The sequence below is a fragment of the Panthera uncia genome, chromosome B4 (genome assembly GCF_023721935.1).
Source record: "Panthera uncia isolate 11264 chromosome B4, Puncia_PCG_1.0, whole genome shotgun sequence".
Classification (NCBI taxonomy): Eukaryota; Metazoa; Chordata; class Mammalia; order Carnivora; family Felidae; genus Panthera; species Panthera uncia.
The window spans coordinates 75139580-75167208 of NC_064809.1; the positions used below are offsets into that span (position 1 = coordinate 75139580).

Sequence of the window (27629 nt, forward strand, 5' to 3'; positions counted from 1 at the left end):
GCTTTAGCACATCTCTACTGCCCTCTTTTTATAAACCCAGTTTAAATTTGAGAGCTTAGAACAAGAACGCCAAGAGTTAGAGTGGGAACTTATGAAGGCAGAGGACTCAGAGACTAGATCCAGGAAACCTAAAATGCATACAATAAAATTTTAGAAGGAGAAATAAGTAATAGAAGAAAAATGCCCTGAGCTGAGAAAAGATTGCAAATTGAAAAAGACTGCAGATTTGAATGAGTGTGCTGTGTTCCAGGCAAGACTGATGAGGAATGGCATAAACCTAGGCATTTACTGATAGAATTCCTGAATTCACTGATAAAAAGACATCCTATGAGCTCCTAGATAGAAAGATGAAGTTGAAACAGCAACAACAAGAAAACAGACTGTTCTCATTTGCAATACTGCAACTTTGATAATGGTGTGAGAAACATCCACAAACTATTGAGAAAAGAGGTCTCTACTCCAAGAATCCTGTATGCAGAATAGACATGTACCCTTTGGGGAAAAGAAAGCTCTGTGAGTGTGCAAAGATGCAGAGATTGTATCACCCACAGGCTCCAATCTAAGCAGTGTACCCTAATGAAACAGATAATGTGAAACAGAGACCCCAAGATTGGAGGAAGAAAGGGAACAGTGATGGATAATGGACTTTGACATAAGGGTATATATGTCATATTCATATAATTACATTCATAGCAAGTGACAAAGAATGTGTAATATAAATGCTAAGTAAGAATTTTTGAAACAGAAGAGACCTATTACAGCAGAAAACCTGATTGTCTGAATGAAATAGACTAGGGGTGCCTGGATGGCTCCTTCAGTTAAGCATCTGATTCTTGATTTCAACTCAGGTCATGGTCTCATGGTCGTGGGATGGAGCCCCGCATCGAGCTCTGTGCTGAGTGTGGAGCCTGCTTGGGATTCTCTTCTCACCCTCTCTCTCTGCTCCTTTCCTGCTCACGCTACATGTCCACACTGCATGCAGTGCTCTCTGTCTCTTTCAAAATAAATAAATAAACATTAAAAAAAATAGTCTAAATGATTTCAGCAAAACTCAGACGTTGTGGATCAGGGTAGTATGGGGATGGGTGGGGTGTAATAGCATTCTTTGCTATCATTGGGATGTTGGCAGGGGTAAGTATGGGAATGAACTGCCTTGGTGAGGAGAAAAAGGCTTCGTAATAGTATTAAAAAAATTTTCAAATACTTCAGGGTAAATATCACAAAAAAGGCACAGGATCCATGTGAAGAAAATTATAAACTCTCAAGGATGTAAAAGCAAGATCTGAAAAAATGTAAATATATAACATATTCCCAGATGGGAGGACTAAATATATATAAAATTAACAGAAATTCATTAGAGCTTCAGTGGAGAGAGAGTTCTTTGGGTAGTGGGGAATTAGATAATGATCTCAGTGTGCATATAGTAGAATAAATGTTTTGGAATAGCCAAGCAAATTTAGAAACAAAATAGTGAGGTGGTCCTTGCTTTACCATGTATTGAAGCAGAGTCTAAAATCACTATGCTCTAAGCAGGATGGTATTAGCATTTGAATAAAGACGAATGAACAGAATAAAGTGCCCAAGTCCTTGTATATGTAGGAAAAATAATTCTAAAAACATGAAAGTTTCATGAGCTTAGACCTTGTCTTCTCAAATTCTCAGATTAGCAAAGATCTTAAAATAAGCTGGCTGGGACTCCATAGGACATCAGAAATACTGAACTTCTTTAAAAAAATGATTTTTACATGTTTATTTATCTTAGAGAGGCATGAGCAGGAGAGGGGCAGAGAGAGAAGGAGGCACAGAACTCGAGGCAGGCTCCAGGCTCCATGGTGTCAGTACAGAGCCTGACATGGGGCTCAAACTCAGGAACTGTGAGATCATAACCTGAGCCGAAGTCAGATTCTCTACTGACTGAGCCACCCAGGAGCCCCAGAAATACTGAACTTCTTGATGTTCTATTTATGCTGCCAAGAGGAGCACACTGGAACCAGAAACAAAAGACCTTTCCTCTTGCAGTGTCTGTAGACCAGCTACAGACTAGCTTAACGTTCAGGTATCAGGCAAAAGAAAATTATTTAAAGGGTCCATCTTAATTTTCACAGAACAGGCAATGAAGGGTAGGTTGGGAGCTGAGAAGCAATAAATTGAAAGCTGACATACCCTTGATTCTTCTTTTTCTTTTAGTCCAACTCTCCATATCTAGTTCCTCTGTAGTTTTTTTCATTTTTTATTTTTCTCATTTTTCATTTTTGAGAGAGAGGGAGAGACAGGGTGTGAGTGGGGAGGGGCAGATAGAGAGTGAGACACAGAATCCAAAGCAGGCTCCAGGCTCTGAGCTGTCAGCACAGAGTCTGACATGGGGCTGGAACCCACGAACTGTAAGACCATGACCTGAGCCGAAGTTGGCTGAAGTTGATTGACTGAGCCACCCAGGCGCCTCAGTTTTTTTGGTACCACCTTGAAAAGTATCCTTAGTCTGTTTCTCTCTAACACTGTTCACTGCTAATCATTGCCTGGCCTGTTCATCTCTGGCTTGGCTAGCTCCTTCCTAGTATCCTTGCTGTCTTCTCTGTCACTGATTTCCACATAGCAGCTACAGAGAGCTTTTTGTTTTAGTTTTTTTTTTAAGTTTATTTATTTATTTTGAGAGACACAAAGAGAGAGAGTGCGCATACAAGTTGGGGAGGGGCAGAGAAGAGAGGGAGACAGAGAATCCCAAGAGGCTCCGTGCTGTCAGCACAGAGCCCCATGCGGGGCTCCATCCCACGAACCGTGAGATCATGACCCAAGCCGAAATCAAGAGTTGGCTGCTCAAGCGACCTCGCCACCCAGGCGCCCCTACAGTGAGCTTTTTAATTTTTTTTTTCAACGTTTTTTTAATTTATTTTTGGGACAGAGAGAGACAGAGCATGAACGGGGGAGGGGCAGAGAGAGAGGGAGACACAGAATCGGAAACAGGCTCCAGGCTCCGAGCCATCGGCCCAGAGCCTGACGCGGGGCTCGAACTCACGGACCGCGAGATCGTGACCTGGCTGAAGTCGGAGGCTTAACCGACTGCGCCACCCAGGCGCCCCTGCAGTGAGCTTTTTAAACCACAGATTTGATCATGTTGCTTTTCTGCCATAAGACCCTTCGATGGCTTCTTTTTGCATTAAAATAAAATTCAGACTCCATTCTATGGTCTCTAAGGCCTGCACAGTCCCAACCCCTCATCTGTTGATCTCATCCACTGTGCTTCAGCCACATTGGCTGACTTCTCTCCTTCCTCTTCTCTTCCTTCTCTCTGTTCTGTTTTTTACTCTTTCCTCCCTCCCCCTGTTCTCTTTCCCTTTCCCTTTTATTTATTTAGCTGCTATTTATTGTGGCCTACTATGTGCCACACAAGTACAGGCAACAGAGCAGTGGTTACAGTAACAAAAATCCCTGCCCTTAGGGGGCTTACATTCTGTAGGAATAGACAAAAATTAATAAGTAATCTATTTTGCTTGTCAGATGGTAAAAATTTCAAAGGAGATCAATCATGAAGAGGGATACAGAATACGGGGGCTGAGTCAGTGGGTGCGATTTAAAATAGGGTGGTCGGGGATCCTAAGATGGCATTTGAGCAAAAACCCAAGGGCAGTGAGTCTCTTTTCCTCTTCCTTGAACTCACCAGGCTTGTCCCCACTTCAAAGCCTTGTTTTTTGCTTTGCTTCTGCTTGGAACGCTCCTCTCCAAGATCTGTGCTTGGCCAACAACTCTGCCTCCTTTCTGTCTCAGCTCAAAAGTTACCTTCTCAGAGATGCCTTCCCTGACTGCCAGGTTCAAATAAGTAACTCCTCCCATTTCTCTCCATCACATCTCTCTTGTTACTTTCTTTTTCTGTTTTAAATTTTCTGATTTAATGCATACCGTCATTTGAAATGATCTTGTTCCTGTATTTATTTATTATCTGATGCTCCCCTAGTAAAATGTTAGTTCTGTAGGGGACCTTGCTGCCTTGTTTCCCTGCTGGATGTCCACGGTCTAGAATAGAAGACTCTCAGTAGACACTTGTTCAGTGAACAGATGGATTTTGCAGGCAGAAGATTCCAACGGGATTCCTTAGATGGTGTAGCTTTACAGATTAAAGAAGTGTGGGCTCTGGCCCCAAGGCCTCTGGCAGGAAAGAAAGGGAGCCCCTGTGGGAACTGGTCAGGACTGGAACTCAGGGGCTCATGGTGTTCCTGGCATTTTCTGGTTAGTTTCTGAAGTGAATTTGTTTTTCCTTTGTTTCCTCACCTGTTTGTGCCCTCTGATTTTCCATATGACTTTTATAGTGGATGATGTGTCACAACTTTCCATTTCATCAGCCTACCTGGCTACTTTGCTCATTCAGTTCAGCTGGTGTTTATTACAGAAGATCCAGTCCCACACCTGGTACAGTGCTTCACGACCGCTGGAGCCACACCACTGAGCACCTGGCTCCCTGCATGCAGGGGACGCACACCCCTTCTGTTTCACTGTATTTTGCCCATGCAAAGTTGATTCTCTTTTTGTTTTACTTTAACCAAATGTATTACTCACATGATCTGATCTGAGGTGTAAGCTAATTGGGTGGGTTTTTCTGTAGACCAGATATTGTCAGCAACCTTCATTTTGGTTTAACTGGTTGGTCCTGGTTGAGAAAAGCTAAATATTTCATATGCCTGTTTCTCGTACATCTTTTCTTGGCCACATTATATCTTTGGCAAAATGTTGGAAAACCAGGGGAGTGAAATATTTAGCCGTGTGGTAAATATTAGGTTTGTTGAACTAGATCAGGCCTTTGGTCAGTTTAACCTAGCATGTGCCAGCTAGACTCAGGACACTCATGAGCCACCCATAGTATGTCCAGCTGTACGCACATAACACTTTTATCCTAGGTCCTACCAGTTTTTTCTCAGGTGCCTATTTGAATATCTGTGTCCAAGATATTGTTCAAACGCTAACGTAAGTTGGCACATTGCATAAATACAGTAAAATCTCAAATATCCATTTATTTATTATTCTGTCATGAGCTTCTAGTTTATCTTTGTGGTTGAGAAATAGAGCTTGTGAAACATCTTAATAATTAAGATTATCTTATTTCAGTAAAGACTGAAAGAAACATGATTAAAATGATTACCGTGTTGAAAAAACATGACTAAGGTGATTGTTGTTAATTAGCAGAAGATCACCATTGTCAGAAGAAGTAAATTCTTCAGAATCCTGAATTTGATTTGATCACCTTCTAAGTTTTCCTTATAATTGTTCAAAGAAAGAGTTATTCATTAGTGGTGGGGCTTCTTTCTTTTTCTTTTTCTTGTACTCAGTTTCAGTTGTCTCAGTTTCCTTACCTGTAAAATGTGGATAATAATAGTGTTTACTTTATAGGATTTACGTGGGAACAAAATCAGTTAATACATAAAAAATATTTACCTGTTACTAGAACAGTGCCTGGCACCTGGTTAGCACTGTCTTTTATGCCACTATGCTGCTGTTAACTTTATATATTCCAAAACCGCTATCCTTGCAGAAGTGGTGATCAGTGAAGACTATCGGAATCGGGTGTATGAACCCAAATTTGGTTTCTAGCTTTATCTAAAACAGGATGATAGTTAAAGCCATGAGAATAGATGAGTTCACCCAGGAAAGAGCGTGTGTCATGAACAGAGAGGAGTATTTCAGACAGACCCCTAAGAAATGCTGACATGGGCAGAGGAAATGAAAACCTGTAAAGTCAAGTAGGAGGAAGTGGCTGGGGGTTTAGCAAGAAAGCTGGAGGAGGAAAATCAGGAGAGTTTGAGGTCAGAAAGACAAAAGAGGAAATGATTAAATGCTGCAAACACAAGAATGATAAGGATATGATGGATTTGTTGGATTTAGCCACCAGGTGGTTTATGAATTTGGTGAGAGTGATTTTAATGCAGTGATGTGGGCATCTGAAGCCCAATTATAATGGGCTAATCAATGAATGAGAGGAAATAGAAGAATTTCAAAAACAAAACAACTTTCAGTAAATTTGACTGTCATCAGGAGGATGGGACATGACCGTTTTTTGGTAGTTGTTTGTAGAGATAAGATGTTGTGAACAGCATCTTTATTGCCTCATAAACCACCTAAAGAATGCACGTATAAGCACTGAAGGCGCTTATGCAAGGGGCATTAGTGTACCTGGAGCATTTTGGGAAGGAGCGCCTGTAGTAGTATTGCACGGTCTCAGAGTTGACAGTTGGATAGGAGTTCGGTGGGCACACCGACAAGGGAGAAGGATACTTCAGGTTTTGAGAAAAGCATGGATTTGTGCATCATTGTAGCATGTTTGAGGAATTCTGATGATTTAGTGACTGCTAGAGCATAAAGGTAAGCTCAGTAGTCCAGTGGGCCTGGACAGGTGAGCAGGGTTGAGAGCATGGCAGGGGTGGGCCTTAGAATCTTAAATTTTATCGTGTGGGTCCTTGCTTCTCAGCGGAGTTTGTATGGATGTGCCAGGAGGTATGCAAAGCTATAGGATACGCACGATACGTCTTCTTGGAGTAGACATTTAATTGGATTTGGGGGAAATTATGGTTGTATTAAAACATGAATATATTATGCAGAATCAAAAATTAAAGACAAAATATAATTTTATATTTAAAAATTTTTAAATAACATATTTTCCTGGCTGGCTTCTTCAGGCTGTGCCTTGTGCCTCTTCTAGCCCTCCATCCCCCATCACTTTTCTTCAGGTGAAAGAGTTGATCCATCCATATAGGTGATGTGCAATCATTGCAGAATTGTAAGTAGGAGTGGTTGACCTCTGTATTTGGTAAAGATTGCCCCAGAGGAGGGTGATTTCAGCCTTCCGGGTCATACAACCAAGGGGCACCACTCCCATTGAATATAATGAAGAATAGCCCTGAATAGATAAGAACAGAGCAGGAGGACAAGACAGGACCGGGGAACTTCTTGTTTTCTTTTTTTTTTTAATATATGAAATTTATTGTCAGATTGGTTTCCATACAACACCCAGTGCTCATCCCAAAAGATGCCCTCTTAGGACAGGGGAACTTGTAATGAGGCCACTGAAATGAGCTAGTGGTCTCTGCAGTAGGATTAGGGAAGAGGGAACAAAAAGAGGTATTTGAGGAGGCAGAATTGATGCAACTAGTGTAGAAGAGGAGGGCCTATGATATGATAGCAGAACCGGGGTTGACTCTAAGTTTTCTGGCTTAGCATCTTGAGAGGATGATGGCACAATTTCCTAGTACAGGGAATAGAGGAAGAACAGTTTTGCCTACAGGAAGAGATAAATTCAGTGTTATTGAGAGGTCTTTGGGCCATGCAGGTGGAGAAGCAGGTTGTTGGCCATGTGTGTGTAACTCTTCAGAAAAGCCTGTCCTGAAGATACACATTCAGTATTCCTGAGTGGTCATCACTGACCATGGAAGCCATGGGCATGACCGAGGTGGTCCAAGGGGAGCACACTGAATGAGAAGAGATTAAATGTAGAGTTCTGGAAGTACCACCGTTCGAAGAGGAAGCTGAAGAAAAGGAATCTGAGAAAGAGTGGCCAGGGAGGTATGCATGACCAAAGTGGGAGAAGAACAGAGTAACAGGGAATTGCAAGAAGTGTCTGTTGCTGCTGAGAATTTAACCAAGAGTGGACTGAGAAATGCCCTTGAAATTTACAAGTGGAGGAAGTCGTTGGTGATGACTTTGCCCTGAGCTGTTTTAATTGTGTTGTGGCAGGGGACTGCACACCTGTCGGGAGTAGTGCAATAAGGAATCCAAGGTGGAAGAGGAAGTGGAAGTAGAGGCAGGCAGTGTATACTGCTCTTTCAAGCTGGGCTGCGTGAGGTGAAGGAGAGGAAGAATAGTAACTACAATGGTTATACGTTTATCTCTCTGCATACGAGAAAGCAAAGTTGCGTGAGGAGAGGAATTTCCTTTTATTCACCCCTTTAGCTTGAGGTAGAAAAGAGCTCCTGGCACCCAGTAGGCGCTCAATAAATATGTGGTGGCTGTATTAATGAATTATGTTAAGAAGGGAGAGACTTGAGCATGCTCCCTTGTGGGGGCAAGGGTAGAGGTTTTGGAGAGGAGAGGTTGAAGGTGTAGAGTAGAAAGGACATGATGGAACGTGGTCTCCGTGAGTCAGGAAAGTGAGATCCCAAGCACTGCCGGAGCAGTTATCCAGGATACAGGAGTGACTCCTGAAGACACAGAAGGAAAGGAAGAAAGGACGGGAACAGGAGCAGATATTTATAGGTGGTGGAGGAGGAAGTTGGGGGAGTTCTCTCCTGATGGTCTTATGAGTATTCTCTGAGTTAAAAATAAGAATGAGTATCATGTATATATCCTTGGAAAACGCTTTGTGAGGTCATACAAAAAAGCCACTCCCACTCAAGCAGCTATGCTTATGTGGAAAGTCCTGGATACGTAATTGTAGGCACACACGAGGTTGTGGTCAGTGACATAAAGGGTAGGTGAGGTAAGGCTGTGCCAGGGAGCATGAGTAAGAGTAGGTGAGACAAGAGGTCTCCAGTCTCCGACATAAATGTAGGGAGTGGCTGAGAGCTGAGAGAAGGGAATATACATACCAGTGAGAACCCCAGCTTGTTGAGACCCACAAACAGCACGAGATTGTCCTTGGACTCCCTAAGGAAGTCAAAGGAAAGGCAGTGCGTGAGGCTCACTTTTCCCACTTTGAAATACAGTGAAGAGAAACTTGAGCCTTGAGTCAAGTAGAGTAACTCTTTGTTAACAAGTCCTCTGGTTCTAACCAGGCTGGTTTTCCAGTGATTTAGTTCTGATTCATTTCACAGGAAACTGCTTTCCCAACTTTTGACAACCTGTTATCTAAAATGATTGGTCTGTTTAGAAGCAGAGGTAGTAGAAAGAGGATGTGACAGTATCTCAGTGAGTCATAAGGAACAAGACATGACCATATTTGTTCACCTCATCAGGTTTTATCTAGAATTAAAGAATATTAAAGTGTCCATTTTGTTTCAATTAACAGTTGAGTAATAAATTCTCACTTGTTGAGAAGTCTCGCTTTTTGATCTCATCAAGTTCAAGACTACATATTTCTCAGGAATTTCTGACAGGGAAAATACAGCAGTCAGGATGGGTTTTATGGTCTTCTAGATTCCTGTTGAATTTAAATAACCCAAACAAGCTGATTTTTTTTTTCTTTTGCTATTAACCTTATGAGCCATTATTACAAATTGACCTCTGACAGTGAAGCTGTACAAGGCAGGCTAGAGTTGGCCTTGAGTCTGGCTGCTTCTGTTTTTGCATTTCTCACATGTTAAAACATGTTCCCTGTAAAGTGAACACAGGATCTTTCAGAAGGGGATCAGATTCTAAGAGTAAAAGGTGTTTTGCTTAGAGCAAGTTGCAAATTGTAATCACTTACTTAACTGCCCTATCAGGGAAAACAAGTTCATAATGTGAAGAGCACCTGTCACTTTTTGGAGGTGGAGAGAAGTAGCTTTTTTTCTTTTCTTTGACATAAGGTGAAATCAGAGGCTGACTAAGCTATGCTAATTATGACTTGGTATCACAATTAGCTCAATACTTAGAATTCATTTTTTTGAAGCCATCCAAGATTTCATGGGTGGTGGGGGAAAACCCTCTGTGTCCCCACCTCACTCCCCCACGTTCTAAGCTTTTTAGCCATTAGTTGAATAGTTAGAACTCCAGGTAGGCCTTTATTTGGAGGAAGAAAATTAACTTTATTGGCATTCTTGATGAGAACCAAGGGAAGGAGAGTTATCTAGTCAGTTTGGCATCAACAAGCTGAGAACCCATTTCTCATTTTAATGGACAACTAAGTTGTAGCCAGATCCCTATTTTCCTGAGTTTAGAGTGTGTGTGTGTGTGTGTGTGTGTGTGTGTGTGTGTGTGTGTGTATGTCTCAGAGACAACACTCAAGAATTCTGAAAGAGACCAGACGTCTGGACCCTTTTACCAGATTCTCATTTCTGTTGGCTTTTCTGGGAATCAACTGGGAAAGCATTCTGAGGTGAGAGACACATCAGAGGCAGTGAGTGAGGTAACTTGGAAAAGATCACTGGGTTCAGGTCCCATTTCTGCTATTTACAAGCTGTGACCTCTCTTAGCCTCTGGGAGATGAAGTGGCTAGATGAGAGAACCTAGATCTTTGCAGCTTTTCATTCCTGTGATGACCTGTATGTTTATGAAAATATATGAAAAGGAAATCCTATTTTAAATTCATCAGGATAGTTATTATTTAAAGAAACCCGTATATAGTGGGAATCATCACTGCCTAATATGTAGTCAGTCAGTCAAAACTTATGTTGAGTTTTCTCAAAGTAAGGCACACACTTAACTATTCAGGATGTGTGCTGTTGTTGTTTTGGTCTATTGAGGATTAAGGGACAGGACTTTAGTTCTGAGTCTTATAGTTTACAGCTTGTTGAATTCCCCCTTTAGTGCATCTCCTCTCCCCTTTGCCCTCCCCTCCTCTCCAACCTCAACATCCTGTGCATTTTTCATCTGTACTGCTTATCAGATTACTTTATAGTTGTTTGCTTGCCTTTCTCTCTGTCCTTCCCAGAGGCTGGAAACCACGTCCTATTCATCTTTACTTTTCTTATAAAACATTGAGGAGAAGAAAGATGGTGAGATGTCAGGAAATGGGCAGCAGTAGAGTCAAAGATGGCCCAGGGAAGCCCGGGTGGCTCCGTCGGTTGAGCTCCTGACTGTTGATTTTGGTTCAGGTTGTGATCTCAGGGTTGTGGGATCAAGCCCTGTGTTCGGCTCTGCACTGAGCATGGAGTCTGCTTGGGATATTCTCTCTCTCTCTCTCTCTCTCTCTCTCTCTCCCTCCCTCCCTCCCTCCCTCCCTCTCTCCCTCCCTCCCTCTCTCTGCCCCTCTCCCTAGCTGGTGCTCACTCGCTCTCTCAAAAAAAAAAAAAAAAAGCCCAGATTTTGGTTTGGGTGACCAGGGGAATGATGGTGTTACATACAGAGACAGCTGAGGTGCTGGTTTGGAAAGAAGGTGGTGTAATCTTGGACAAGATTGAATCTGTGGCACTGTCAGAACATTCAGGCAGACTACTCAGTAGGCAGTTAGCAATGATGACTTATGTCCTGGGGCAGTTGAAGGATTTGGGCATCATCTACAGGAGGCTCATCAGGGTGAATCATATCTTTGAAAGGGAAAGTAAAAAATGAAGGTAATGGGGAATGCTGCCCATATTTAGGAAACTCCAGGATAAAGAAGAGTCTTCCAGAGTGCCAGGAATGATGACAGAAGTAGGAGATGGACTGGGGTGTGCGGTACCATGCTTTTATGGAGGTAAAGACTTAACAGTGTTAAAGCTGTAGAGAGGTTAGGAGAATTAGATGAGGGAACGCAGATGGTTGGATTAGTCAGTTCTGGTCCTGTGGCTGAATCAGAGGCTAGATTAAAAAGTGATGAGGACATAGAAACTATGAGTGTAGGCTTCTCATTTTGAAATTGGGAAAAAGGGTTGAAAGAACAAGGGCAGATTCAAAGGAAGACTTATTTTACTTTGTTATTATTTTTTAATAATAGAGGTTACTGAGGAATCTTTATAGGCCTGGGGAGGCTAAGAAAGGAGGCTAAGAAAAGATTGAGTTGGCTAGGGGGGTTTGGACACAGACTAGATCCCTGAGGGTGGAAGGTGAGCTTGAGATCAGCAGGACTGTGGGGCTGCCGTCCTGCTGCAGTGGTGGGAGGGGCACCTCTCCCAAGACTGTAGGAGGGTTTGGTTGTAAAAACTGATTGGGGCTGGGAAATTGGTGTGGGATTAATGGGAAAAGATTCTTCAGAAAGACAGAAGCATGGAGTTTTGAGAAATGTGAAAAGAATTAGAGCTGTGGGAAAGTTTGAGAACAGTTAATGAAACAACGAAAGCAGAGCCAGAACCCGTGAGGCCAGAGCCAGTGTGGTCAGCATGGATTTGGAGTGGACACGGTTGCGTGATGTTTGTGTGGAACTATGATATCAGGATGTCATACAAGTCATTAGTGTGAATGTCAGTGGCCCCCTGGTCCAGAGAAAAGCAGAAGGCAGGTTGTAAAGATGGGAACGTGCTCTGAGGAAGGGTGGGCTTCAACACTGTGCCATCGTCCTTGACTTCACAGTTCACACTGTCCCATGTGGTTGATCACTGAGCATTCCTGTGTTACTGTTTTTGCGTGTATGTGTATGAAGCAGGAAAAAAGATTATCTTATTTAAGGGTTATTGAGGGGAAAAAAAGGTATGAGAATACTTGTAAGAATGCTATGCCCCCCCCCCCCTTTTAATTTAAAAAAGAATGGCATGGGAATTGTTGAAAAACTCTGTGAAATGGAAAAATAGTTTCCTCCCTCCCCCAGTCCTGCTTCCCAAATGAAATCACTTTTTATCAGTTCTGGTGCGTAACAGTATAATTTTCAATAATATGTTAAGTCAACTTACAATGAGAAATTTATCCATTCCTGTATTCTTTTCCTCCTGAATTTTTTCAGTTATACTATTGTTCTTACATTGTCAAGGTAAATAATGTTTATATTGTTTTGTGTAACAAGAAGTAGTCTTTGTGCTATGTATACACATTAAGCCTAAAGGTTTATACCCCACAAATACCACTTTTGCAATATTATTATTAAATAAATATTACTTTAGAACCTAGAAGTGCTGTTGGGCATGTGGAGAAGGAAATAAGATGCTTTGTCATCAAACCCCTGCCTCAAAGAGAATGGTGCAAACAACAAGATCTACTGAATCCTCTTTTAATTTCTTTTTAGCTTTCTATGCTCTGTCTAGGTCTTACTCAGCCTATTGTTTCTCATACTTTAAGTTGTCATTTTCCTTATTTTTAAAAGAATTTTGGAATAGTTATTTTTAGTACAGGGTGCATGAGTGTTAAACTTTAAGTCCTTGCCTAATGTCGTTACCTCCCGTTGATTGTCATTTCTCTGAATGTAACCTATTTTTATATCATGGAGGCTTTTCGGATTTGCCTTTTGTCCTTGGAGTTGTGAAATTCATTAGGATGTGTCTAGGTGCGTGTCTTCTTCATCCTGTTTGGCACTTGGTAGACTTCTTTCAATCTGTTTTTATTGGCTGTCTTTCTACATCTCAGAGGGACTTTGTTTTATTACTTCTTTCCTTCCATGTGTCTTGACAGTTTTTAAAGTATTTTGTGTTTTCTCTCTCTTTTTTAAATTTCCTCTCTTTTAACAGCAGTTTATTCTTTTTTTTTTTTTGCACAGGATAGCCTCTTGAATCTGTGTAGATTAAAAAAATTTTTTTTTAATGTTTATTTATTTTTGAAAGAGACAGAGTGCAAACAGGGGAGGGGCAAACAGAGAGGGAGATACAGGATCCATAGCAGGCTCCAGGCCCTTAGCTGTCAGCACAGAGCCCAGTGTGGGCTGGAAACCATGAACCACAAGATCATGACCTGAGCCGAAGTTGGACACTCAACCGACTGAGCCACCCAGGTGCCCCACTCTGTGTAGAACTTTTTAAAAGTTCTCTTCTTTTTTTTTTTAATTTTTTTTTAATCTTTATTTATTTTTGAGAGAGAGCCAGAGTGTGAGGAGGGGAGGGGCAGAGAGAGAGGGAGACACAGAATTCAAAGCAGGCTCCAGGCCCTGAGCTGTCAGCACAGAACCTGACGTGGGGCTCCAGCCCACGAACCGTGAGATCATGACCTGAGCCGAAGTCGGACGCTCAACCGACTGAGCCACCCAGGCGCCCCTTTAAAAGTTCTCTCCTAATTCCAGAAATATTTCATATTTCTTTTGGGGGCAAGTTCTCCCAGTGGTCCATCTTGGCCCATTTTTTCCATTTCGTAGGGAAACATTTCCTCAAATGTCATCATTGTTCATGATTAATGTGAATGGCTAGGTTGATTAATTAGTATAGGTAGTTGGCATGGTTTTCTTCTGGAGTTAAATTGGTCTTATTATTTGAATTTTTCTTGTGGAATATCACATACAAAAGAGTATATATTATGTGAAACACTGTTTAAGTAAGAGTAGTAAATTATCCATGATCTAGTTTAGCAACTAAAATCTTAATAGACCCTTGAGGGCCCTGTGGACTGATTATTCTCCCTCGCCCTCAAATGTAACCATCATTTTGAATTTGGTTACTCGTTACCTAATTTTCCTTTATAGTTTGTATATATCCCAACAAAATATTTAGTTTTGTAAGTTTCTGAACTCTTCTAGTGGAATCATGCTTTTTTTTTTTTTTTTTTTTGCTTAGCATTGTTTATGAGATTGATTCCTGCTGATGCAAGTTATTGTACTTCTTTTTGTTTTCCTGCTGCTCTAGCATTCCATTGCATGAATTCATCTCAACTTGTTAGTCTATTCACCACTTGGCAGATATTTTAGTTGTTTCCACTATTTTGCTATTGCAAACATCATTGCTATGAATATGCTTATATATGTCTTCTATATTTAAACATCTGTATATGACTCTAGAATGAAATAGAACACAATCTTTGGATAGGAAATTGTGAGGGATTAAAAATTCTTTAATAAACTTCTTTGTATTTTCCGTAGTTCCTTAAATGCCCTTAGTTTTATGTTCTGGAATTAAAAAAAAAAAAAAAATTTAACATCTACACTCTTTTCCTTTGGAAAATACAGAAAAGGGTATGGCTTAATAAGAGAAATTTGCATTAGTAAATGTGGAAAGAATCAGTGCAACTTTCATGTGTTAAGTATGATTTTTGCAAGCTTACTGATTTTGTAGAATCTTTGGCAGTGCTTTTGTATCAAATAAGTCTATTTGTAACTACCTCCAGGCTTGAATTATAAGTGTTTCTGTCAAGTTTGTAACTTTTAAAACTTGTTTTCTGTTATTTTCTTATTCATCTACTGTCAGTCGCTCAAATTGCCTTTGCCAGCATTATTCCCAATAAAGGAGATCCATCAAAAACTTTTGCTATCTCAGCCATCAAAAAGAATGAAATCTTGCCATTTGCAAAGACATGAATGGAACTAGAATGTATTATGTTAAGCCAAATAAGTCAATTGGAGAAAGACAAATACCATATGATTTCACTCATATGTGAAATCATAGGAGTTTCATGTTTCATCAAAACAGATGAACATATGGGAAGGCAGGGGAGAGAAGAGGGAAACAAGAGACTCTTAAGGATAGACACTCTTAAGGATAGAGAACACACTGAGGGTTGATGGAAGGAGGTGGGTGGGGATGGGGGATGGGCTAGATGGGCGATGGGTACTAAGGAGGGCACTTGTGATGAGCACTGGGTGTTGTGTGTAAGTGATGAATCACTGAATTCTACTCCTGAAACCAATATTACACCGTATGTTAACTAACTAAAGTGTAATAAAAAAAACCAAACTTTTGCTATCTAAGCAAATAGAATAATTTTAAAGTGTTGAAAAGATTTAAGAGTTTTATTATAGGTCAATTGGCTTATGGATTATAAAGTTTTTGGGGTTTTGTTTTTAGAGCCTCAGTTTCTTCAGACTAAGGCATACCTATGCTTTTGGTAATAAGCTTTGATACTCTGCCTAAATTACATAGGCTTGCTTGGGGTAACAATTTTTCTATACCTCACTGACTCAGCTGAAGGTGATTGAGCAAATAGAGGCATTCAAAGCAACTGATCACAGAGCTCAGGAAGTTTTGATTGATCGATAATAGATCTAATAAACTTGGCCTCAGACATAGAGGAAATCCATTTTAAATGCCTCTAAACTTTGTGGAACCATTTTGTGTGGCCTTCATTTAAAGACACACCCCCTCGGATAAGCAGTCATGGGCCTCTGGAGTTCTCTCTCTAAGGCAGGCATCCTTGAAATATTACGAGAGTTGGTTGAAACTTTTCTGGTGATCACCATTGTAAGTGAATTTGGGTAATGGAACTGGTTTGAATGCAAGAAAGTGCAAGCAGTTTTCCTCAGTTGGGTTTATGAATGTATACCTTGGATTTTGGAGGGATTCCATAAGTTTCTTGCACCATCTCTTTGCAGCAACATGTACTGAACAGACTCGGGAAAAAATTGGCTATGATGCCAGTCTCGGTTCAGGAAAGTCAAGTTTCAGAGTTGGGGTGGATGAAGAAAGTTTCTTGATAATAGCTCAGACTTAGTGTATGGCTCAAGAGATCAGAAAGTAAAAATTGGAGTTGATGCAACAACCCAGTTAATGTCCATATTGACTAAAATGTGAATACTTAATTTTTGTATTGTCTCCTTTTTATATGTCACCAAACAAAATACTTGTGATCTTTCTGTGCCCTACTGTGGGAAAGCCTTATTAGAAGGTGTATTGTGGTCCTGGCTGACTTAAAAATATTTGTGAATGTATTGTAGAGCAATGTTAGTTTTTCCCATACAGTATGTAATGTTCTTTTTTTTTTTTTAATTTTTTTGATCTTTATTTATTTATTTTCCTTTGAGAGAGAGAGAGAGAGAGAGAGAGTGAGTGTGTGCAAGCAGGACACAACAGAGAGAGAGGGAGACACAGGATCTGAAGCAGGCTCCAGGCTCTGAGCTGTCAGCACAGAGCCCAACGCGGGGCTCGAACTCACCATCCACAAGTTCATGACCTGAGCCGAAGTCAGACGCTTAACCGACTGAGCCACCCAGGCGCCCCTAATGTTATTTTTTGATTAGCCCCATCCCAGACAAAATTTAGAGAGTCTGGTGGAGAAAATGACTCAAAATGTTGTATTCAGCGTTTTTGTTACTACTTTTAAGACATGTTAGTAAGTGAAAGGGATCCACAGGACTTGGTTTGAATGATACTCAAAACCCCTGAGAGTGCTTAATGTGTTAGTAATAGTTGTAATTCTGGTTTGAAATTTGCATCACAGCAGTATGAGAACTGAACTGCTGTACTTAACAGTTGGAAGGGGAATTGTTTTTAATCCATGGTCACAAACAACTTCTGTTTAGAGAACAGAGGGAGGCAGACTAGGAGAAATACAAATGGAAAATGTTACTCTTCTGTTGTGGTTTACTGTAGTATTTCATATTCCCTTAGGTTTTGGACTAGATTTCTGCCAGAATTCCATAAACTTGAGGGGTATGTGTGATTGTAGGCTATCTGACCTTTCTAGGTTGGAACTTTCTGGAATCTAATGTCTTCTACTTTCTAACTTGTTTGGTGGGAAAGTACACACACATGTGCGTGCATGCACACATACAAATAGGGCAAGCAAGAAAATCTCATAAATAGAATGGTGAAAGGCTGCAGCTGTCTTAGAATTCATAAATGTGTTCCAAAACTTAAGTTTTTTTCATCGCTGTAGATGTGTGTTGCAGTATAGTTTTTCCTCTCTTCATTTTCCCTTATGAAAGGAAAAGATTTGATATTTCTGAGTTACCACTTTCCTAAAATCTACTCCTTTTGCTCAGATCTGTGCTATGTATAGGGTGTTATATTCCTGCCCACGTCTGATGTGGAAGAAGAGACACAGACAGGAGAGTGGGTGACTGACTCAGAAAGATGTAAATGATCTTATTATACTTGAGCTGCGACCACACCTAGAAACCTTGACAATAACAAGGCCTGTGTTTGATATACCTCACTTGTTAAATCCTGTCTGGATTTTAGCGTGTCACATGTGTGTTGTTCATCAGCAAAGTTAAACAGGTGCTAGAACAATTACAAAGCTTTAATCAGACTGATGATTACACTGTTTCCCACTTTGACCATACAAAGAAAATGAAACATAACCAAAACAAATTTCTAGTTGTTTCTTGTATTGTTGGTTCTAGTTCAGTGGTTTCAGTGCCCTAGGTCCTCCACCAAGATAGATTTTCATAGGCAGATTCATTAAGGTTAAAGTAATTGCAGTGTTTGTGGCAAGTTGTTAATGTTTTTAAAACAGCTTTCACCTCATTATAAAAACAACTCATGTTTAATAAGAAAAAATAAAAAGGAAACTGAAGAAGAAAGTGACTATTTCCTCATACTTAACACCCAAGTATAAATACTAATGCTACTTAAGTAAATTTTTTTCTGTCACTTTTCTATCTAGATCTTTTTAAAAATGGAGGTAATACAAACACTGTACATTAATTATTATAATGGAATTTTTTTTAAATTTTAAAAATTTTTAAAAATTTTAAAAATTTTTTAAAAATTTAAAAAATTTTAAAAATTTTTAAAAATTTTTAAAAATTTAGAAAATTGAGGTAATACAGTAAATTCAGTTATATCAACTTAAAAAAATTTTTTTTAATGTTTATTTTTGAAGGAAAGAGAGACAGAATGTGAACAGGGGAGGGGCCGAGAGAGCGGGAGACACAGAATCCAAAATGGGCTCCAGGCTCTGAGCTGTCAGCTCAGATCCTGACGTGGGGCATGAACTCACAAACTGCGAGATCATGACTTGAGCTGAAATCAGTCGCTTAACCAACTGAGTCACCCAGGCGCCCCAGTTATAGCAATTTTTATTTTGAACATTTCCTATTTCATTGTTCTTTAAAAGCACTTAGTAGTGTTCCATTGGTTTGGATATAACATAATATTTGAACATTTCACCTACCATTGGAAGTATAGTTACCTTTAAATTTTTCTACAGTAAACTTTTTAAAGTAAACTTAAAAAAAAATTTTTTTTAAATGTTTATTTATATTTGAGAGAGAGAGACCGAGCATGAGCTGGGGAGGGGCAGAGAGAGATGGAGACAGAATCTGAAGCAGGCTCCAGGCTCTGAGCTGTCAGCACAGAGCCTGACCCGGGGCTCAAACTCAGGAGCTGTGAGATCATGACCTGAGCTGAAGTCAGATGCTGAACCAACTGAGGCACCCAGGTGCCCTAAAGTAAACTTTTTAATAGACGTGTAACTTTCATGCAAAACAGTCCAAATAATAAACATATAGCTTGGGAAATTTGTAGTGACTTTTTACAAAATGAACACACCCCTGAAACTACCACCTAGATCAAGAAAGAGAGCATTTTTTAGAAGTTTATTTATTTATTTTGAGAGAGAGAGAGAGAGAGAGAGCGAGCATCAGCAGGGGAGAAGCAGAGAGAGAGAATCCAAAGCAGGCTCCATTCTGTCAGCATGTGCTGTCAGTGCAGAGACCAATGTGGGGCTAGAACCCATGAACCGTGAGATTATGACCTGAGCCAAGATCAAGAGTCAATGCTTGGGTGCCTGTGTGGCTCAGTCAGTTGAGCATCCAACTTGAGCTCAGGTCATGATCTCATGGTTTGTGAGTTTAAGCCCCACATCAGGCTCTGCGCTGACAGCTTGGAGCCTAGAGCCTGCTTTGGATTCTGTGTCTCCCTCTCTCTCTGCCCCTCCCTGCTTGTGTTCTGTCTGTCTGTCTATCTCTCTCTCAAAAGTAAATAAACATTAAAAAAAAGAAAAAGAGTTGATACTTAACCCACTGAGCTACCTAGGTGCCCCAAGAAAGAGAGCATTAATTACCAGCATCCAGAAGTCATGCCCCTTCCCAGTTATTAGATTCCCAAAGTTAATCACTACTGTGACTTCTGTCATCACTGATTCGTCTTGCCAATTCACAGTTTGCCAATTGAATTTGATTGGTTTTTGAATTTCACATAAATAGACTCCTATGTATGTTCTCTTTTATGTCTGACTTCTGTTCAACATTGTATCAGTGAATTTCATCCATGTTATTACTTATTAGAATAGTTAATTCTTTTTCATTTTGTGCAATGTTTAATTATGCGACTGTACCACAACTTATTATTCATTCTGTTGTTCATGGGTATTTAATTTGTTTCCAGTTTGGGCCCTTATGAATTTTTTATATATATGTCATTTATATGTATATGTGGATATATGTCCAGTAGAGGAATTGCTTGACTGTAGGAATGTGTATGTTCCGTTTTAACAGATTTTTTATCATATAGTTTTCCAAAGTGTTTATACCAACTTGCATTCCCATCAACAATATGAGAATTCAGTTTGCTCCTATAGTCATCGACACTTAGTATTGTTGTTTCTTACTTTTAGCCATCTAGCAAATATGTAGTAGTAGAATTTCCTAGTGATTTTAATTTGCATTTCCTTGATGTCTAATGATATTGAACACCTTTTCATATGCTCATTTGCCTTTTGGATGTCCTCTTTTGTAAAGTTGTTTGTTGAAGTGTTTTGGCAATTTTTAAATTGTGTTTGCCTATTTCTTATTGATTTGTAGGCATTCTTTATCTGTCCTGAATATAGTTCTTTGGTTGTATACATTGCAAATATATTTTTTCTGTGGCTTGACTTTTTACTCTCCTACTGGTATCTCTTTCTCACATAGTACCCTTTAAGAAATTGACAATGTTATTTTGGTAAAAACGTACACACTTATATATCCAGGGCACTCCCTTGGAGGGTAGTGCATAAAAGGAGAATAAAATCAGAAGTTGTGGTGTAGTTAGCTCTGCCCAGCATCATGGCGATGGTTAGCGTCTCCGGAGGTGCTCGTGGTCTTACAAGTAACTATGGGCCCTTGGCTGCAAGAGGAACCAGTGGAGCACATGGATGGATCAGTAAAAAATTTTCTCTAACCCTGATAGACTACTAAAAGCTCAATCTCTGATAATACTGCCTTAGTAGAGTCATTGTGTTTTAAGATTTTATTTTTAAAAAATACAGCGTGGAGCTCAAACTCACAACCCCTGAGGTCAAGAGTTGCATGCTCTACCAACTGAGCCAGCCAGGTGCCCCAGTAATTTTTATATGAAGTATTGCGCAGATAACTTAATGCTTAAATTGCACACAGTAGTTTAGGATCTCAATACATTTTAATCTGCCCATTTGAAAAATAGGGATTATATAAACAAGTAAAAGTTGGCTTTATTTTTCTACAGAGTTAGAATAAAATGAGAGCTGCAAGCCAAAAGTTAAAAATGTAGGTACCGAAGGCAAAAAAAATAGAAAGGTGGTACGATTTAGTGGCTAGGAACTCAGGTTCTGTGTTAAATTGGAATTCTAGCTCTTGAATTTACTGATTTGGCAACTTAGGTATGTTATTTAGCCTCCTTAATTAAGCTTTAATTTCCTTATCTTTGGAATGGGGATAATAGGGAACATGTCTCATGAGGGTTTTGTGAGGATTAAATGTGGTAATTAATGGTAAGTATCTGACCCATAGTGAGATCTCAGTAAATATTTACTATTATTAGGAAGTAAAGATTAAAAATAAAGATTACAAACATTTATTTATTTGTAAGGACAAACTGAATTTACACATGCTTTCAGGAAACAGGGTTTTGTTTTTTTTAATTTTTTTTTAATTTTTTTATTTTTTAATATATGAAATTTACTGTCAAATTGGTTTCCATACAACACCCAGTGCTCATCCCAAAAGGTGCCCTCCTCAATACCCATCACCCACCCTCCCCTCCCTCCCACCCCCCATCAACCCTCAGTTTGTTCTCAGTTTTTAACAGTCTCTTATGCTTTGGCTCTCTCCCACTCTAACCTCTTTTTTTTTTTTTTCCTTCCCCTCCCCCATGGGTTTCTGTTACGTAGGAAACAGGGTTTTTAAGGGAATGAGAATAAAATAGATATTGGTGATTTCAGAGAGTTAAAATTTTATATATTCAAAAATTGTTTTATCCCACATTTCTTCTTTTGGGTTCAAAGTCATATCTGGGTTTCAAGTTGCCTCTCCTGTTGTCTGAGTTTTTGTTCTTTGCAGGCTCTTCCTGTCAGCATTTGGCCGTGGACACCAGGAGTTCATCCTATACAGCCCAACCATGTGCACTTAAAAAAAAAAAATTACTTGCACAGTGTTTTAAAAGAACTTTCTTTGCTAAGAAATTTATCTCCCTCAAGAACACTGCCATAATTTTTTGTGGCAAATCATCCTTTGATTCCTTTGGAGAACAGTGTGGGGATCCCAGAATTAATTATCTTCTTTAAGGGTAGAGAAGTAACACATAGGCACTGCCTCCTGGTTAAGAATTCATCTCTATCCTTGCCATGATTTGAGGTTCCAAAAAGAAAATAAGATGTATTTTTACTATCTCGTAAGAAGGGAACTGAGGACTAGTTAAGTTTTTAAATACTTCTTCTTCCATAGATCTTTAAATGAACGAAAGGAAGGAAGAAACTTCATGAGTATTATTCTCTTCTCTACTGTTATAGATTGTCTAGTGCTTTTTTTTTTTTAAAGCACTTTTTATTATGGAATATCTCAAACATTAACAAGAGTGGAGAGATTAGTATGACGAATCCCTGTGTACCCATCACCCAGCTTAACAATTATGAGCTTATGACCGGTCTTATTTCATACATTCCTGCCATCTTCTCCCCCACCCCCTTACTATTTTAAAGCAAATTGCAGGTATATCATTTCATCTGTAAATGCTTCAGTATGTAGCTCTAAAAAATAAAAACAAAAAAATCTTGGAAATAAAAAAAAAATCTTTAAAATACAAACAAAAACCATAATACCATTATCACCTAAAAAACACCTTCATTTCCTCAAATACTGGGGCGTGTGTTCAGAATTCCTCCAGTTGGCTCATTGATTTTTTTCTCTCTTTAAATTTTTTTTTTTTTTTTTTTAAATTTTAGAGAGAGTGTGAGTGGGGAAGAGGGGCGGAGGGGGAGGAGAGAGAGAGAGAGAGAGAGAGAGAATATTCCAAGCAGGCTCCACGCTCAGCACAGAGCCCAAAGGCAGGGCTTGATCCCATGACCCTGGGATCATGACTTGAGCCGAAATCAAGAGTCAGCCGCTTAACCCACTGGCCACCCAGGCACCCCTTTTCTCTCTTTTTTTTTAATTGGTTTGAATTGGGTGATTACAGTACTATTTTGGCTGTTGGGCCTGACTTCTGTTCCCTAGGCGTGCTGTTTGGACATTGTATTTCATGTGTGGATAGTTTATAGCCTTGGGATTTGGGGGAGGGTGAGGTAGGGGACTAGTAGGGAACATAAGAACCTTTAATGAGCATAGGCTGGTTTGTGGTTCTGATGATTTGAACAGGAGGAAGTGCGCATTGGCCTATTCCTTCAATTTCACAGCACGACTCTCCTATGCTCACTGTTGCCACTCTCCTACTTTCCATACTCCCTACGTTCTGCCTCCTGCCTCCTTCACTTCCCTGGATGCGTTTAATCTGTATCTCAAGTATTTTATGTTCTTCTGTTTTAAACCTTTGTTCTTACCCCTCCTTGGTTCCTTGCCTCATTATCTTTTTTTTTTTTTTTCTTCTTCCTTATCTGCATGTAAACCTTTGGAGGACAGGCACTTCTTGTTTCTACCTAAGAATTCTGGTACCTAGCACAACTTAGATTGAATTAGTGCTCAATAAACGTTGTGGAATTATAAACTAGGTTTTTTTAAATTTTTATTTTTTTAACATTTATTTATTATTGCGAGACAGAGACAGACCATGAGCAGGGGAGGGCAGAGAGAGAGGGAGATTCAGAATCCGAAGCAGGCTCCAGGCTCTGAGCTGTCAGCACAGAGCCCGACGTGGGGCTCAAACTCACGAACTGCAAGATCATGACCTGAGCCAATGTCGGACGCTTAACAGACGGAGCCACCCAGGTGCCCCTAAACTAGGTTTTTAAAATGAATATTGTTATACTTGATTACAAGATTTCAGATCCATTATAACACATCCCTTTGTATTGAAGTAAGTCATGATGACTGAAAATCTATGTTAGGCATTGCCCTTGGCCCTTTACATGAATTTTCTCTAATCCTTGTGATCTAATAAGATGGAATCCCCCTTTTCTATTGGTGGAAACAGAAGCTCAAGAGGGTAGATAGTCTTCTTAAGGCCGTACTTGTCTATGCTTCTCTGGCTCTTAAGCCAGCGGTCTTTCCATTACACCACAGCCCCTAAAGGGTTGGTATTGTCGGTGGGGGAGAGACTGATAGGAAACCTAGCGTACTGTCTTTGCCTCCTGAGATAGTATTCAAGAAGAGTGGGCAGAACCAAATCAGAACACGGTTATCAAGAAGGCTGTATAAAAACAGTTTCCATGAAAGGACTAGGGAGATAGGAAATAGACCAGGAAATAAATTGGGAGGGGCAAAGCAGGAAAAGCTACTTAGACATCAGACTGGAAGGACTGGGGCAGATAGGAGGCTGGAGAGGCAAAGATAGAGAACAGAAAAGGGTCAAGGTACAGACATGTTAAACTGGTTTGAATCAAATCTCACAGACATGGAGTTCTTCTAACAACAAGTCCCCTTATAGCACAGTTTAATGTTTCTTGCTTGGCTGGGGGTGGGTCCTCAAAGTGAAGCACTAAACTGAACAGAGCATGAGAGCCAGGAATGCCTAATTAATATTCTTAGCTGCTTGCGTGGTGCCTGACACATAGTAGATACTTCATACAGGTTTTTGAGTCAGTGATGATCTTATTTCTAATCTTTAGTGTTGCTGACGTGGAAGAGATGCTGAGAACACTGTAATTTTGTAAAAGTACATTTATGTTCAACTAACAGTGTTCAAAAAGGAAGAAAGACGTGGCTTGAGATTTGGGCCTGACATTTGGGAGAAATACTGAGAGATGTGTTCAGAAAAGGAATTCCTTTCATATTTGGACTTTGAAAAGAAAAAAAAAGGGGCAAGATAGCTGAGGTTAATAACTTGGTACTTGGTCACCGATGTAATTAAAGTCAGTAAATGCCTTTTGAACACTTATTAATGTGCCAAGACAGTATGCCAGATACTGTGCTCAGCTGGCAATATTGCATAAATTTGTAGCACCCTCTTTGGGAACTCACAGTCTAGACTAGAGGGAGACAGCAGACAAAAACAAAAAACCAGCGGCAGTGCTTATCATTGGTGCCTTTGTGAGAGTTTCCCAAAGGAGTCAAGGGAACACAGGGAAGAAATTCTATAATAGAGTTAGCTTCAGCTGAGATAGAAAACCCAAATTAACAGTGGTTTAAGTGAGATAGAAGTCTGTTCCCTCTTCTCTAAATGTTTGGTTGTGTGGATTAGGGCTGGTGTGCTATTTCATGACGTTAGAGTATCCGTGTTGTCGCTCCGTCGTGTGTGTGGTCCCAGACTCATGGTCTGAGGTCGCAGCTTCTTCCCTCAGGCTGCAGGATGGTCAAAGCAGTGAAGAAGACGAGGCATACAGCTACCTTTTTTTTTTTTTTTTTTTTAAACGTTTATTTATTTTTGAGACAGAGAGAGACAGAGCATGAACGGGGGAGGGTCACAGAGAGAGGGAGACACAGGATCTGAAGCAGGCTCCAGGCTCTGAGCTGTCAGCACAGAGCCCGACGCGGGGCTCAAACCCACGGACCGTGAGATCGTGACCTGAGCTGAAGTCGGACGCTTAACCGACCGAGCCACCCAGGCGCCCCTACAGCTACCTTTTAAGGAAGGTCTGTGGGAACTTGTGCTTACATTACATTGGTTAGAGCTTAGATACACGACTCCATACCTACCCATGTGCTTAATTAAAATGGGGTGGAGTCTCTAACTTAGGATAAGGGGAGGATGAATTTTGCAGGTCAACTAAGTCTTCTGCCACTAGTATCAGATTTTACCTTTCATAGAAGGTGATGCTGAAACCAAGAACCTGAAGGTGATCAGGGTTAGCCAGAAGGACAAGATAAGGAGGGCCGAGGAGGCACAGAGACCGAAGAGAGGTTGGCAGTTCATAGAACTGCAGGTCTTAGATTTGGCTTCAGCATTGGGGAAGTAGAAGGGAATGGCCTCAGATGAATCTAAAGAACTATTTTAATGAATTTGTATTTCATTCTGTAGTCAGTGAGAGCCCCTGAAAAATTTTAAGCCGAGGAGTGACTTGATAAATTTTGAAAGACAAAGTTTTGTGCGTGGTAAGCCTAATTCAGCTCAAAGGCCACAGAGAATTGTAGTGTTCTGGGGGACAAATGATGAGGTGAATTTCAAAGTGATCATAACAAACTACTTTTCGTTCCCCAAGCCTGCTAAATGTTTTTTGTTTTGTTTTGGTCCCTCACTTTTTATTTTTATTTATTTATTTATTTTCGTTTCTCAATTTTTAAAAATCAAACTCACCATAAAATGCACTCTTTTATAGTGTACAAATCACGGGTGCCTGGCTGGCTCAGTTAGCAGGGCATGTGACCGTTGATCTTGGGGTTATGAATTCAAGCCCCATCTGGGGTGTAGAGATTACTTAAAATAATAAAAATCTTTTTTAAAAAGTGTACAAATCAGTGGTCTTTAATAGATTACAAAGTCATGCAACCATCACCACTTTCGAATTCCAGAACATTTTTATCACTCTAAAAAGAAACCCTAACCTATTAGCGGTCACTCCCCGTTCATCCCATCATCCAGCCCCTGGAAGCTACTAATTATATTCTGTCTGTGAATTTGCGTATTCTGGATGTTTCATATAAATGAAATCATACAATATGTGGCCTTTTGCGTCTGACTTCTTTCACTTAATATAATATTTTTTCTGTATTCATCTTCGTTGTAGCATGTATGATACTTCATTCCTTTTTTGGCTGAATAATACTCCATTATATGGATATAACATATTCTGTTTATCCATTCATCCATTGATGAATGTTTGGGTTGTTTCTCCTTTTTGGCTGTTATGAACAGTGCTGCTGTGAACATTCACCTACAACTTTATGTATAAACATATATTTTCAGTTCTCTTGGGAATATACCTAGGAGTGAAATTGCTAGATCATATAGTAACTCTAAGTAGCTGTACCATTTTATCTATCTATCTATCTATAAATATTCAAAAAAAAAAAATAAAGCTATTTGGCTTTAGTGAAAACATCACTTTCTAAACAGTGAATTTCACTCTTTTTTTAGGGGGGAGGAGGGTATCCTTTTTATAAAAGTGACAAACTTACATGTTTAACTTTATTGATTCAACTGGTAGTTAAAATCTGGCTGAAAAGAATGAAAGATTTCTGAGAGGTAATAGTTTTCCTTGTGTAATTGAATGATGACCGTACAGAACTAGCCAAGAGTAATTTAAAAATACTTAGTGTCAGTATTAATTGGTACTATCTTTTTTAGATCATTTGGCAGTAACGGCAGGGTTAATTTTGTATAACCTGGGATACCACAGTTGCACATCTAGGAATCTCTCACAATAACAGTAGCATGAACAGTAAAAATATATGCAGTGAGATGTTAATCAAAGCATTATTTGTAAGAGGAAAAGTGGGAAATATCCTAAGCTCTTGTCAGCAGAAAAACAGTGACATTATCTTTACTGTTCATCCATTTTTAAAAATGAGCTAGAAGGGCACTTGGGTGGCTCAATTAGTTAAGTGTCCAACTTGAGCTCAGGTCATGATCTCACGGTTCCTGAGTTTGAGCCCCACATCAGGGTCTCTGCTGTCAGTGCAGAGCCCACTTTGAGTTCTCTGTCTCCCTCTCTCTGCCCCTCCCCTGCTTGTGCTCTCTCAAAAATAAATAAACGTTAAAAAATAAAGTAAAAAATGAGTTAGAGCTGTATACGTGTTGAGCTAAAAAATGTTTATGAAATACTGTTAAGTGAAACTAATCAGGCTGTGACACTGTATAGTATGATTTCATTTTTGTTTAAAACGAGTATGTATATATTAAATTTTATATAAGCATAGGAGAAAACACATGAATTTTAGTGGTGGTTTCCTCTGGAATTGGGTTTAGAGAGGCAGAGTAAGGAACTTTCACTTACTGGATGTACTTTGAAAAAAAGTGAGAATTATAGGTGGCTTTTACAGTTTT

General features: G+C 39.8%; 1 protein-coding gene across 4 annotated transcripts in view; it reads left to right on the forward strand.

Moving 5' to 3' along the window:
• DIP2B (disco interacting protein 2 homolog B) overlaps positions 1 to 27629 on the forward strand; it is a 226750-nt gene that overhangs the window by 12353 nt on the left and 186768 nt on the right. Inside the window, exon 1 of one of the 4 annotated variants that reach the window (XM_049627299.1) lies at positions 2866 to 11290. The exons of the other annotated variants lie outside the window; for them this stretch is intronic. Coding sequence (XP_049483256.1) covers positions 11179 to 11290 — 112 coding nt within the window. The 5' untranslated portion in view covers positions 2866 to 11178. Of the gene's footprint in view, positions 1 to 2865; positions 11291 to 27629 lie in introns of those variants that run through there. 4 annotated transcript variants of the gene reach the window in all.